This window comes from Neopelma chrysocephalum, unplaced genomic scaffold, assembly GCF_003984885.1.
Source record: "Neopelma chrysocephalum unplaced genomic scaffold, ASM398488v2 Primary Assembly neopelma1_63, whole genome shotgun sequence".
NCBI classification, from domain to species: domain Eukaryota; kingdom Metazoa; phylum Chordata; class Aves; order Passeriformes; family Pipridae; genus Neopelma; species Neopelma chrysocephalum.
In genome coordinates this window covers 4021615-4036384 of record NW_020897720.1, presented here as the reverse complement: position 1 = coordinate 4036384, position 14770 = coordinate 4021615, and the positions used below count along the sequence as shown (strand labels likewise).

Here is a 14770-nt window from a genome sequence, read left to right as displayed (position 1 = left end):
CACAGCTGGGCACTGCCCCTGCCAAGCAGCAGCTGCCTGAGGAAGAAAAGAGCCAGCCAGCAACACGAGTTGTTTGAAGGAACAACTTTTTTTTTTTAATAAAGTGTACAAAGTAGTAAAACTCCTTACACGAGGTGCTGTGACAGCCATTACAGAGATGATTCGGGCTCCCCCATAGGCCTCGTGGTGAAGCGCCAGAGCGTTGGGTGGAGATGAAGGACATGAACACGACAGACCCACCTGCCCCTACCAGCTCAGTGCACCTGCCCTTCCCATCCCACATCCTGTCTCTGGCCAGACCCTGCCCCCTCGTTGGGTCACCCCACGGGCCGTTCCCACTGTCCCACAGCATCCCACACGCGTTCAACACCAATAACACACTGAACCAGCGACCTGTCCGAGCTGCATGCATACAGAGAGGAAGAGCAAAACACAACCCGACCGAACCCACAACAGTGACAACAACAGAACCTTAAGGCTATGCAAAAACAAAATGAAGCAACATCTTTAAAGCTAGGTAGCAAGTAGCATTTGTGAAACATAAGGCTTGAGGCTTATTGATTCTTCTGAACAGGTTTACTTCTTTTCCTTCTTAAAACACCAATGTACCATTTTTCTTCCTTCGCTTGAACAGGGACTTTGTTTCCTCCTCAGCCGGGACATTTAGCTCAGGGAGGTGATGTTGGAGCGGCCTCCCGGGGGTGCGACGATGCGCTTGCTCGCTGAGCGCACACCTTCATCAACCTGGGTACCTGGGACAGGACGAGAAAGCACAAAGGGAAGGGGGAGAGCTAAGTTAAGAGCATTTTCTTTGCAGGACTGAGCAGTCAAGCAGCCTGGGGTCTTGCCAAGGGCCTCCTGAGGCTGTCTGCAGCAACTTGCTCCCTCTCCCAACTCCAGCAGCGACCCCGAGAGTAGCAGTGGCTTGAACATCTCTGCAGATGCCCCATGAACAGACCCACACAGCAAGAGTGGCATTGGATGCTGTGCTGGCCTCCACAGGCACAGTCTGCCTTGCTTCTACTGCAAGGTACAGCTCCAGCCATGTCCTTTAAGGAACACACAGGGTCTTGCCCTGCCTCTTGTGCTCACCTTGCCCCACGCCACCCCCAGCTGCCCCCTGCCCCAGGAGCTGGGACACGTGGCCAGGGGCTCTGCCCTCTCCCAGCCCAGCTGCCACACGTACTCACCTGACAGGCTGAATCCGGACTGGTGGAGGTTCCTGACAGGGGGTGTCTGCCGCGTGGGGGACCCCCTGGTTGACCCCGCAGGAGTGCCCCCCTTGGGGGTGGTGGTGAGGTCAAACACAGGTCCATCATACATGCCCCGGGGCACGGCATGCATCTCTGCCATCTGTCACCGGAGAGAAGAGGACAGTGGCACTTCTCTGAGCCCAGGGAGCATCACATTCCAGCCATCCCTGGCTCCCCTGTCCCCCTGCAGAGGGAACTCTCACTGCCAGCCCCGTGCCCCCCCAGTCCTGCAGTGACAGGGGGCACAGCCCCACCGCCCACCCTTCACCTGCTCTGCAAGGTGTGCAGAACCAGCACAACAGCCCACATGGGGCTCATGCTGCAAAAATGAGAGAGGACAAGGCAATTTTGGCCAATCTCTTCATTTTTAACTCAGCACTTCCCTCCACACTCCTGCTGCAGCAGGACAGGATGAGGACAGACATCACTGCTGACCTCGAGGAGCATCTGCCTCCAGCTTGGCACACCACCAACACAACAGGCAAAGCTGCCTACCCAAGCCTCAGCTTTATAAGCATATATTCAAAATACATCAGTCTGCAGCACTGCTTACAGGGTCCAGCAAGAACAGCAGAGTAAAAATAACCAGTTATGAGGGAAAAATGCGATTTGGGTGAGCAGTGTCCCAACTCTGTCTCCTGGCATCCCCATCTCCTCACCTTCCTCCTGGCTTTGATGCGCTTGTAGACATAGTCAGGGAAAGGGCTGCTGGGCAGGAAGCGTCCGGTCCCCTGGGTCACATGCAGGTTGCCATCCTCCAGCATGATCTTCCCCTGGCATATGACAACCAGCGGGGCCCCACGGAGCTCCATTCCCTCAAAGATGTTGTATTCAGCCACCTGCAGCAACCCAGAGAGGCTGGTCAGGAGGGATATGAGCACTGCCTGCCCACTCAGGGCGGGTCAGTCCCCACACCTCGCTGCTGGAGTCACCAGTGCAGGGAGAGGACACCTGTAACAGCCTTGCCTGCCTCAGAGGCCTCCTGAAGCTCACTAGCCCAGCACAGCAAGAACCCACCAGAGCTCCCAACATGAACCAGGACCTGCTGCTTTGAAGCTCAGTGTGAGGACAGAGTCCAAGAACAGAGGAGGGCAGGACTTAGGCTTGAGGTAAGGCATGAACAAAGCACACTGGAAAAGCCAGGACAAAACTGTGCCTGGAAAAGGAATCCAGATTAGGAGAAATGTGTGCCCTTACACTTGTATGGGCCAGGGTCAGGAGAAGAACGCCCAAGCAGGGCGAGAAAAGCCTCATGTGCAGAGCCCAGGGCTCAAGGACATCCACAGTCACAGCTGGCACACCCAGAGCCTGGGCTCAGTGACCTCTCCTCAAAGACAGACAGGGCAACACCAAGCTCCCAGCAGCCAGGCAGCCTCTCCACAGAGCTACTCGCACCCCAGCCTCCAGCATTCACACAGATGAGCACAGGACTTACAGACTGGTGGGTTTTTGCTGTGATGATCTTCACTGCATCAGGATCCCATATAACCAGGTCGCTGTCCGAGCCCACTGCTATTCTCCCTTTCCGTGGGTACAGGTTGAAGATTTTTGCAGCATTAGTGCTTGTCACAGCCACAAACTGGTTTTCATCCATCTTTCCTGTGGCCTGCTCAGACACAAAGAGAACTAAGTATTCTTTTTGGGGAAGGAGAGAGTAAGAGCCCTGGGAAGCACCAGACTCCCTCCCACATGAGGTGCTGTCTGGCTGGGCCCAGGCTGTCAAGCCTAATCTTACCACTGGCACCAGACAGGCCAACAAGTTGGGGCACCGTCACAGCTCCAGGCTGTTCACCCCAAACCTACAACAGCCGCCTCTCCTGCTCCAGCTTGGTTTGACTCTCAGAGCCAGAGAGGGGACAAGCAGCTGGGTGCCCAGCTCTGTGGGGCAGGAGCACAGGTGCATGAGGTGGCAGCCAACCCTGCCCGCTCTGCCCCTTCCCTGGCGGGACTCTCACCACTGCCTTGTCCCAGATGACTGACATTCGTTCCTCTATGCCGTTGGTCCCTTCTGGGATGGCTGTGAAGTTGTCTTTTCCGATGGCTTTCTGAGCGGTGCTGAAGGTACAGTGAGCACTTCCTGAAACCTGCAGGTCACCACTGAGGGGTGGTGGAACAAAGACATTGTCAATCGTTCTGCAGTCAAACAGCAGCAGAGATATGAAGGACATGGATTTCCTCTGGCCACAGGCAGCCCCTGGCTCAGTTCTATTTTCCTCTGCAGCCTCATTTCCACAGCCCCTCAGCCTTAAGACTTCCACCCAACCCAGCCCCTGGGTCACTTGGGGGCAAGAGACCTCTGCCACGCTGTGCTGCCTGCCTGAGTATGGACAGCATCCTGCATACAACTGGAGTCAACAGCTCAACTCCCAGGGAACAGGGTGGCCTTTGTGTCAGGCCAGAAGATGTCCTTTCATACCAGGCTCCATCATTTGCACGAGCACAAAGGAAAAATCATCCCAGTGCAAGTCAGAAAACCTGTTTCCATCAGTTTGTCAGGTCTGCTTGGGAGAGTCCTTCTGCCACACAGGGAGGAAGAGGCCTCTCTGCTTCAGGACTGTCCTGCACAACCAGCCCTTGTGTCATGCACTGGCAGCTCCTGCACCCCGAGGGCAAGCACAGCCCTCCCTGGCCCCACAAAAGCCTGTGGCAATGGGATGGAGGGAGTCAGGACTGCCCAGAAGCAGCTCTCTCCAGGAGGCCTAGAGAGATGAGATACCCTGACCCATTCCACTCCTCGGGAACAGGCAGAGCCAGCGAGCTGACAGCAGCCAAGGCAAGCAAGGAGCTGTCCATGGCTCCCTGAAAGTCACCCAGCTGCTGCCAAGTGCTCAGGGAGCAATGGACAGGCAGCAGCTGGGAAGTCATCACTGCCAGGTGAAAGGAAGCAGACCAAGGCAGGCCAGCTCCTGGCACTGCCCACGTGAGGCGAGGGGCCTCCAACACCCGGACAGTGCAGACACGGCGACTCTGCTCGAGGCCGTGAATCAGCCCTAATCCACTGTTAATCTCCACCTTCCTCTGATAATTTCTGCCATATGTCTGATGGACTGCACAGCCAGAGGCCTGGGCTCATGACACAACACGCTTCCTAATCTCCACCAGATTTGTCCTGGTGGAGGAAAACAAGCCATCCAGCCCAGCTGGAGCCTCACAGCCTCTCCTCCCACTGCAGCCTCGCAGAAAGCAGTATGGCAAAGGTGTCAGGACAGACACCTGTGGGCTGCAGGGACTAAGAAGTACTCATCTGTCATCTGAGGTCTGCAGTAAATTGGAAGGGGAGGATTAGAAAGCCAGTGAAGGAGCTGGGCTCACTTTTCCCTCCCAGTCGCTGTGACCTGCACTTATATAACATATCCAGACTGAGTGGAGGCATCTCTTGGTCCTTGACCACAGCAAAATCCAGGGCGACCTGCATACTCAGACCCCAAATGCACCTCTCTTACACCCGGGCATGGTATCTCCACCCTGGCACAACCAGGTTTATCCTAAAGTGCCCTGCTGCAGAGACACCTTGTACTGACTGCATCCCTCACTCATCTCGGTAGAGATGTTTCCAGGGTTACCTCAAAGGTCATTTCCATTTACAACTCCCCAGTGTCAGCCATCCCCTGGCTAACGCAGACCAGTCACCACACGCACAATCGGACATACAAACGCAGGGTGAGGGGGTGTGTGATGGACACAGGGCATGTGGACAGGGCCAGGAATGTGCTGTGTCCCCACAGCTGCTGCACGGGCCTTGCCAGTGAGAGGATGGAGTGTAACTGTGAAAGGTCACAGCAAATTGCTGAAGTGCTTTTATTGTCTGTCTTTTTTCAACAAATGCCTTCCCCAGCCCCTCACCTTCAGTGTGAAAAAAAGACCTACTATCCCAGCCAGATGTGCAGGAGCTGCTCCTAAAGGCCTCCTGCACTTTGCAGGCTCTGCTACTGCTCACCTGTACAGGTGTGAGAACATATCTGCTTTGTATTTGACTGGGGCCCCACCAGCCTGTGACACTTCTAACCCTTCCATGTTCTCCTGCAGCATCCCAACCCAGGCAGCCATTCCTCACTTCTCCAGCTTCGTGAATGCTTCTGTTGACAAGTCCGTGTTAGCTGGTCCTCATTTTTTTGCCTTCTTCAGGGCATTTAAAATGGTTCATGACTACATGTCCTGCTATTTTTCTTATTACTGATGTTAACCTCATGGTGCCTCAGTAAATACCTACAGGGAAGTGGTTCATATTGGACTAACTTCTTCCTTCCCTATCCAGAGTCCACTTCCCCCCAGCAGCACCCCCAGCAGAGCTGTCACTCACCTGGCCAGGAGGGAGTTGATGTAGTCAGGAGTTGTTGGGTCTGGGCTCAGTGGCGGAGAGACCACAAATGCCGCGGCCTTGGCCCAGTTCTTGCTCCAGTAGTGTGTTCCATCAGTCCCCAGACTGGCCGTGATGGGCTCACCAAACACCACAATGCCTGGAAAAGGGCACAGAAAGGACGCTGTTTCCGTGGAGCCTGCAGGTATTCTCTGCTCTACAGCACTACCAACAGCCCAGAGAACACCCAGACCTATGTTGGGCTGTCCCACACTGCCGGCCTGGGCCTCCGGTGCTGGGGCAGGCAGGAGAGACGGCAAGTCCTGCAGCAAGCCCTGCCTGCCATCACTGTAGGGTCCTCCTGCTCCAGGGCACAGATCCCAGTGCACCAGCCGCCCCCTTCACAGCTCCCGGGGCAGAGGCACAGAGCCCACTGAGCACAACTGTGGATATGCCCACATGCCTGTGGGGAATCCCTGTGCTCCACCTCCGGTGACAAACGGAGCCCCCAGTCACCTGAAAAAGCACCCAGGTACCTCTGAGGGGCCAGCACTTCAAAGGGAGGCCAGAGCTATGTGCAGCAGTTCAAACCACCAGCACGTGCATTGAGCAAGTATCCTCAGCGAGCCCTTCACAGCCACAGACAAACTAGTGTTTAAAGCATTGCTCCTACCTGTGCCCTACATGATGTTACCTGATGTGACAACAGGAGGTGGCTCTATGTGGCCTGATGCAGTGTCCCCCTGCCCTTCACAGGTCAGGTAAACCCTTGGGCTAACTCCTCCCCAGCCGAAGGGGAAGCACTGGACAGCACTCCAAGCACAGTGGTGGTCTCGGCAAAACAACCATGAGGACATGGGGGCCACATAATCCAGGATCCTGGTGGCAGCAGCAGGGCTGAGTGCAGCATCAGCTGCCACTCACCTTTTTTTCTGGCTTGTGAGATGAGGTCAGCAGCGCTTTTGCTCATCACTTTAGTCACGTAGAGAGGACAGTTGGTCTGGCTGGCAATAGTGATGGCCCGGAAGACAGCTTCTGCTTCCAGCTGGAAGAGAGGATGGTACACAGCTGCAAAGGAGCACTGGGTGGGCAGGAAGGAGCCCCTGCTCCTCTCAGCACACCATGGATTGCACTCTGTGTCCTTGCTTTTACCCTTGACTCCCCAAGAGCAGGTTAATCAGGGAGATCTGAGTGGGGAAGCTTCAGTCTCCCCAGGGCCTGGCCCAAATCGCAGGCTACAGCAACACCATGTCTGGCACAGGAGCAGTGCCTGGACCCTGCTCCATGCCCAGAACAGAAGCAGTGCCTGGACCCTGCTCAGGGGCCAGGAGAGTTGCATCTGCTGTTTTTTCCACTGCCTGGTTCCAGCTCTGTTGACAGCTCAAGGAGCCCAGGGACTGCTGCCCACCCTGCCAGCACAGGCTGACACCAGGCAGCAGAGGGTCAGCCCTTCCAGAGCACTCCCTCCTCCAGGTTGTCCCATGGCTGCAGCAGGTTTAACCAGACGTCCCTGCCAACCCCATGGCTGGGTGCAGGGGGCCATGCCCTGGCAGGCTGCTGGCACTGGGGCCTGGCTGTCCTGCTGCTCACCCCAGCCTGCTGACACCCGCCTCATTCCACTGTCCTGCTCTTACTGGAGGGCGGATTTCCATCAGGAGGGATATCTTTGGACTATTACATCAGTCTGCGTTCGGTCTGAGCTCAACCCCAGAGTTCTGCAACTGTTTGCTCTACAGTTTGGCTTCAAGCTTTGGAATGAGGAAGTTCAAAACAGAAGCCTTAAAAAGACACCACTGATCCAGCCCCCGGGGCAGCTCCTGGGGCTGTGCCAGCTGAACTGTCCTGGGGCAGGAGAAGCAGAGCACTGCACCCAGACACATCACCCACCCATGCCTCCTGTACTTCTGCTGGGCTATTTGCTGTACAGTGAAAAGAGGTTTTTCTCTTCCACCTAAAGACTCTTTAAACAGAAATTTAAGCAAGAGAACAGTTTTATCAGCACACTTATGGACTGCAGTAGTTTGCGATGCTTAACATGTGGACAGGAGCAAACAGCCATCACTCAATACCCTCACAGCAGGCTACAATCTGGAGCAGCACCATCCTGCCCTACCAAGTCACCACCATCACCAGAAAGAAAACCTTGTCTTTAACCCCCACTGAGGTCCCTCCAGGACAGAGCAGACCCACAGAGCCCCCTCCCAATGTTTTGCACCTGTGGGCTTTATGGGGTATCAGGGCCATTTGTGTTCCACCTAAACATTTTCCCAAGTAGAATGTGTTGTGGAAGAAGAACATTGTTTATTTTCAAAGGCAATGAGATTTGGATTTGGTTGAACAGATGATATCTAGAGCGTTGCAGTGTTCTCAGTTGCCTTATGCTTTAATGGCATTTCAAGATCAAACACTCAACAATGTTTTACTGACTCTGGGCGAGATCTGCAGTGCTGTCTTATGGCAATAGGACAGTTTTCAAATCCTGGCACAACCACAGCATCCCTTAATTGCACCTTTGCTTGCCAGCTAGTGGCAACAGGTTAGAGTCATAAAAATAAATAGCAGCTTACACGCAAAAGGACTCTGAGCCATTGTATTTGACACTAAGACTTTTCCCTGTACAAGAAAATGCTTTACACTCTCGTACTTCTAAGAAAATAAACACTGTATTACACTAGGCCATGTATGTTGTTACCAGGCCTAATATAGCCAACTTCGTACACTTTTAATTTGGCCCGACTGATTTTATTTCAGCGAGCCCTGAAGTATAAATCTGTCCCTGTGCTTTCCTGCTTGGCTTTGCTATTGTACCAAATTCCTACTGTTTTCTTCTTTCACATGTTGTGGAAAGTTAAAGCACCTCTCAGCAGGGAGTTATCTCAAGGAAACCTATCTAAAATTAGACTCAACTCAGATTAATGGACCAAACAGAAAAATACCCTGCAAGCTAAAATTAGAAGTAATCTAATTAGTATTCTGACAATGATTTGTAACCAGGGAATTCCCCCTCTCCTTCCCTCCCACTCCTTCCACCAATGGCTTTGTCCATCTGACTCTCAAACATGCTTTAGACTCTAAGCAGATATAAAGCAGGAAGAGGCTGGAATCTGTCAGCACTCAGATGTGTACAGTGAATTCTCAGAGAAACTAAAACTCATCATTTGATTCTTCTCAGGTCTCTCACATCCGTGGAGCCACCTATACAAGACAAATACCCCCAGTCCAACCCCAAAGGTTGCTACAGCCATATAGACATTTTTCTTGACTGATTCCTCTCTGTGAGACTCAGAACAAGGGCTTCTGTCTCTGCTGGGCAATTTAAGCAAGACTGAGAACTGTTTGTCACAAACATGCACCTCGCTCTTTCCTGGGCTGATGATGAACCAGACAGCAGTGTCTGTATAAATGGATACCCCTGGATGCACACACACACACACACCCCCCTGCCACGATGTTTGTCTGGCCCCACTACACACACTGAGTCCCAACTGTGACTGGGGAAGTTCTTCAGTGCAGCAAGGCTGAACTGTCCTCTGCATCTTACCTCCTCAGGTCTGCTCAGCACGTGGCCCTCGGGACCTGTTATTCCCATCTCCAACATCCTGGCTTGTTCCTAGGACATCGAAAGAACAGAGGGCTGTTACAAGACTGAAACCACCAACCAGAAAAGCAGATCCCTTCTGTGTCAAGCCCTTCCCTCAGGACCTTCACCACCTTGTGTCCTGTCTCAGCCATGGTGAGAGGTTGATGCATCCTCAAGGGGTTTGAGAGAGAAAGAGGAAGGATGGGGAAATGGGAGAGCAGACACTGACTGAAATCTCTTCAATGAAACAAGCACAGTGTAAAGGTAAAAAAAGGGTAAAAAACTCCCCAGCCCTTCCAATTCCCAGGTTTGTGAAGTGCTACCAATTAACAGATTGGGGGCCTTTTGTGGTTAGGCTGGTGCTGAAGCAGAGATAAGCTCTAGCCAATACAATTCCTCTGATCACTCTCAGTTTTCATGTGCAGGAGCCATTCAGTTGTGCACTGCAGCTCTAAAAGTCCAAAGAAAAACTGATTCTTGTAGTCAGAGAGGATGTTCAAAGAATGACCTCTTGGTTCATGCTCCTTCAACTCCCAAGAATAAGAGACAGAAAAAACCCCAAGTAATTGCAGAGCTTAATTGAGCAATGTCTTCTGTGTCTTAATGAAAATCAAAACATCTGGACTTTCTGTCATCCAGCACCAATTACAACAGAGCAGGCGAATACAGACTACCCATTTGATCACCAAGCCACATCCCTCAGAACACTTCCCTTGCAAATCCAGCTTCATCAGGAAGCTGCTTGCTTACAGAGAGAAAACTCCTCTCTTGTCACAGCACTTCTCAATGCACTTTACCTCTCCTGACTCATTATGTGCAAAGCAAAGGTCTCTTGCCTCTCCACACTGAAAAGAGCTGCAGCTGGAGTGAATGTATCATAATTGATGGCTACTCTCTTCCTTTTAGATAATCACTAATTCACTATTTCAGAGTCACTTATGTACAACGTATTAAAACCAAAAAAAACGGTGCTAAATTTGATATTGCTGCTGAGCAGCAAAGTTACCACCTTACAAAAGACGTCCATGCAGTTTTAGAGCTATTTTGCTAATGCCCCACACCAAATCTGCCTGGAATAGATTTTCAGTCCCTGTGTGCCAGTAGTAGTTAGTTAGTTACCTGTGCAATTATATCGCCGTTTTCAGCATGAACTTGGGCTATGGCACCCAGCTCTGCCAGGCAGCTGAATATCTCATACAGCTAAAAGAGAGACAAGAAGAAATGATTACTGAGCAGGCAGCCCACGGCCCTGGCACATCCCATGGCCCCACAGCTGTCAGGGCCTGGTGCTGCCATGCCAGGCAATGTTCTGGCCGTGCCAGGACCAGCTTTCTGAAGGATACAGTCACCAGCAGGTGCTCTTGGTGATCTCCACACCAGACCTGTGCCTCTGCCTGCAACGCAGGAGCTCAGCCAGCCCACGGCCACAGCTGGGGCAGCCCTGCACAGGCAGCCACCCCCCACTGCCCCTTCCATCAACACAACCACGGCAGCAAAGGGGGTCTCACCTCGGTGTTGGACATCTGGTACAAATCCTTGTAGGCCATGTACACCATGAAGGAGTTAATGCCTGGGGCAGAGCAGAGAGGAGAGAGGGGTGGTCAGGCTGCCTGCTCCGGCCACCCTTCCTCCCGACAGCATGGCCACCACTCGCCCTCCCCGGCCAGGGCACAAGGCTGGCCGAGGCTGGGCAGGGAGCAGCAGGCAACCAACCTTTCTCCTGGACGATGGTGTGCAACTCCTGCCGGACGCGGTCGCTCCAGCGCGGGATGTCCACGTGCAACGCGTAGTCACAGCAGGCCTTCCCGTCCGCCCACTCCCGCCACCGCTCCAGCGCCTCCGACAGGCTGGACTCGGGCTCCGGCACCACATGGTCCACTGCAGGGGCACAGCAAAGCAAGGGCTGGGCAAGGGCTCCCCAACCAGGCCACCCCACCACGGCCTGGCACCTCCACCATCCCAGGCTGGTCTCCTCAGGGGTTTCAGGGCAGCTCAAGAGGTTCCTGTTACCTTCATAAGGCGCCTTTGCTCCTCAAGTGCATTTACTGGCAGGGAAGTGCACAGAGCCCTTGCTTAATGGCCTCTGGCATGGGACCAGGGGCTTTTACAGCTTCTGCTGAGAAACCGGCTGGAAGCTGAAGGGCCCTGTCATTCCCCATCCCCACTCCCACCCCATTAGCACACAGCCTCCTCCCACACTGCAACACTAATGCAGCTTTTATTGCCCACCATGGAATCCCCACACCCTGCCATAATCCATTCCACAAAACATATTTTTTTGGCACAGAGAGAAGGAAAACTGGTGGGGGGAGGACAAAGAACCCAGCCCTTTACTGGAAGGATCAACACTTGCTCCTGCATCCCAAGAAACCCTGCAGTGCACACAGCTGTGACCACTGCACAGCAGTAACACCTGAAACTCAAACCAGTGCACAGCCATGGCCTTCTCCAGGGAAGGACCTCAGAATTCCCTTTCCTTTTTCGTTAGCACTGTTTATTTCTGAGCAGTGTGGGATGCCAGCACATTGCTCTGTTCCCCTGCTCGGAGTCATCTGAGCACCACACTGCCCTATTTTTATTTAACAGGGAAAAAAAGTTATGTCATTTTTTCTTTTTGAGGGTCCCAGGGGCAGCAGTGGCTGCAGACAAAGTAGTACTGCAGAGCACAGGATGCCAGTCCTACACAGATCTCCTGAACCATCACTTCATCATTACTAAGGATCCGAAGATTCATCCCAATTCTTACTCCCTAAACTGCACTGATAGAGATCATAGAAGATATGAACACACCATCATGGGCCTTTAGAACAAAGACTGAGAAAAGCAAAGAGAAAAAAGATCTGGATGGTGTTGCAGGAGTGTTGGGTGGTGTCATGCACAAGCACTCACTGATCATGGTGGTTCCACCAGCCAGAGCCGCTTTTGTTCCTTGGAAGAAATCATCCACAGCAGTCATTCCCTTGTATGGCATCTGCAGGCGAGTGTGGACATCAATTCCTCCAGGGATCACCATCTTCCCATTGGCTTCTATGGTTTTGACCCCTCCAGGGACAATCAGGTTGTCTCCAATCTGCCTGATGAGATCACACCAAGATGGTCAAACAAGGGAAAAACAGCCACAGCATAACCCCCGAACAGCTCAGCCAGGAACTGCCAGGTCACCTCCCTGCCCACAGAACACCCCACTCTGTCCCACTCCCAGACCCGGGCAGAGCGAACCCACCCCGCTGCACAGCCACGTGCAGGGTTGTTTGGCTTGCTGACACCTACAACATGCTTAGTCCAGGGGTGGCTGCCATCTGTCCAGCTGCTCTGTGGGTGTCTGGGATGGCACCTGCTGCCTGGGGCAGGCCCTGGGTTGGGTAGCTGGGGAGAATGGTCTGACAGCCATGCAGATCTCCCCAGTGTGTGGTGAGAAGCTGCCTAGGACATCTCATACCCTACAGACCCACGGGCAGAGCAGACCTAAGTGCTCACCCAGGGTGCATGCTCACAAAACCCAACACCAGCCCTGCTCCCAGTAAGCTGCACCCCTAATCTCTCCTCTCCCCCGTCCTTCTGCCCACTTTAAGTAAGGCTCAAGTCTGAGGCTTACTTACAGAGAAAGATGATTTCCACTGTAATGCCACAGCTGCTAGGCCAGCTCAGGGCTCATCAGGGACTTGCAATGCCACTCACAGCACAAGGTCCCAAGGGTGAAGGGACTCCTGGGGGCTGGGGGGGAGCTCAGCAAGTGCCCAGCCCGACTCCAGCCCACTGGGCTCATGGTACAGCCTGCAAGCTTCAGGCTCACTGTCTTCCCAAGGCACTCAGAGTTCTCCCCTCTCACCTTGTCTCCTCCATGCCCTGAAGGACAGCTTTGCTATGAGCAGTGCCATGCTGTAGTGAAGGCAGCTAAAATCACAAGTACCTAAAAATATCTTCTGAAAACAGGAAATCTAGAAAGTTCCAGTATACATTCACTGGTAAACTAATACACAACCACAGTCCTCTGGAGCTGTTCTGTTTGAGTACAACTCGAGGTACTGAGCCGTCCTGCAGGCCAAGTCACCTGAACCTCAGCACTCCCTTCCCTCAGCCCCTGCCTGCTCAATCCCTTTATCTGTCCATATGTAGCACTCAGCCTTCAAATCTCTTCTTTCAGAAATCCTATTTCCATCAAGCCTTCCTCAGTCTTCCCTGATAAATCAAGATAAAAGACAAGTTGGTTTTAGTGGAAAACTTCTGATTTCCTTGGCACACTGGGGAGGTAAAAATGAGAAGCAAATTCCATTTTTGCATTTCATTCAAGCTTGGTCCCTTTGCAGTTTTTTTCCTTAACATAACAAAAATTCTGTGGGCAGAACTGCTCGCTCCAGGTCCTCACAGCAATAAGCCAGAAGCTCTTCCCACTGCTTTTACGGAGATCAATCTATCACTAAAGGTTTTTAACTGCTCGCTGCATTCTTACCAGAATTCACTTGTGAGAGCATTTTGCTTCCAAGGCAGTGAAATTCTGTGACCTCCAGGTTGCAGATGAGGCTCGGTGATTTGCCCAAGGATACTGAGGAAGTCTGTGCCATAACAAGACCTGAAACTGGCTCTGATTCCTGTCTGGGTGCAACTACTGTCAGTCATGAATGCTCTTGTTCATCTAAGAACAGTCTCATAAAAATACAGTCCCACTTCTTGAACTATTTATCTGCTGCTAGATTTTTAACATATACCACCCTGATAATGCTGGATATTTAACTCTTATCATAGAGCAAGAAATGCCTTTTCAAGTCTCCTTGTTATAAACTTCCACGGTTCTTTCACTTCACCTTCATTTCACGTGTCCCAACATGATACTTTTCCCATGTTTGAACAGCAGACTTTAAACAATGGAGCTATTCCTGCAGCTCTGAGGCACACATGGAGAAGCTGGGGGAACCCAAAGGTTTCCCTGCAATTCCCGGAAATCTCAAGAGAGCAGATGACTTGCAGCACAGCACTGTCCTTGTTAGTGCTAACAAACAGGATCCTGTGCGGGGTCATTCAGGCTAATATGGTTAACACAGGGCAAAACAGGAGTCAAAGATGAATCTTGTTCTGGTGCAATTAGACACAGCTTTGCTGTACACTGGACGCTGTATCACAATCCCACAAGCCTGACAGCAATTCAGTCACTGGAGTTACCCTGAAAACATGTCAGGCAATCACGTGTGTGCTCACACAGAGAGCTGAGCCTCTGTTCAGAGTGGGCTATCAAGTTTTCCTGGCTGGCAAGTTGGGTACAGACCACATCCACAAAAAGCCAATAACCGGCCAACCTAAAGCTGGTTTAAGGAGAGACGGAGATAATATAAGTCCATACTTACTTAATGAGGCCATCCTCCATGTAAATGTCAGCATAGAATGACTGGTCATCATTGACTATTCTCCCTCCTTTAATAAGAAGACGATCACTCTGAGAAGGGAAGAGCACAGCAGTTGTCAGTAACAGCCAATATACACACTTCATTCACTTTTCACTGTGAGGGTGACTGGACAATGGAACAGGATGCCCAGGGAGGCTGTGGATGTCCTAGCCTTGGCAGGTTGGATAAGGCCTTGAGCTACCTGGTCTAGTGGGAGGTGTCCCTGCCCATGTCAGGTGGGGTTGGGACTAGATGATCTTTA

General features: G+C 52.4%; 1 protein-coding gene across 1 annotated transcript; it reads right to left on the bottom strand.

Annotated features, from left to right (window-relative positions):
• Positions 1 to 69: 69 nt before the first annotated feature.
• Positions 70 to 14560, bottom strand: DPYSL3 (dihydropyrimidinase like 3). Its single transcript, XM_027682763.1, has 13 exons — positions 14470 to 14560; positions 12020 to 12204; positions 10844 to 11008; positions 10639 to 10700; positions 10250 to 10330; positions 9092 to 9160; positions 6475 to 6595; positions 5554 to 5710; positions 3209 to 3350; positions 2689 to 2859; positions 1913 to 2092; positions 1191 to 1353; positions 70 to 752 (listed from the first exon to the last, which is right to left on the bottom strand). The coding sequence occupies exons 1-13, from the start codon at positions 14487 to 14489 to the stop codon at positions 664 to 666; spliced, it is 1605 nt and encodes a 534-aa protein (XP_027538564.1). The 5' UTR covers positions 14490 to 14560; the 3' UTR covers positions 70 to 663.
• Positions 14561 to 14770: the final 210 nt, after the last annotated feature.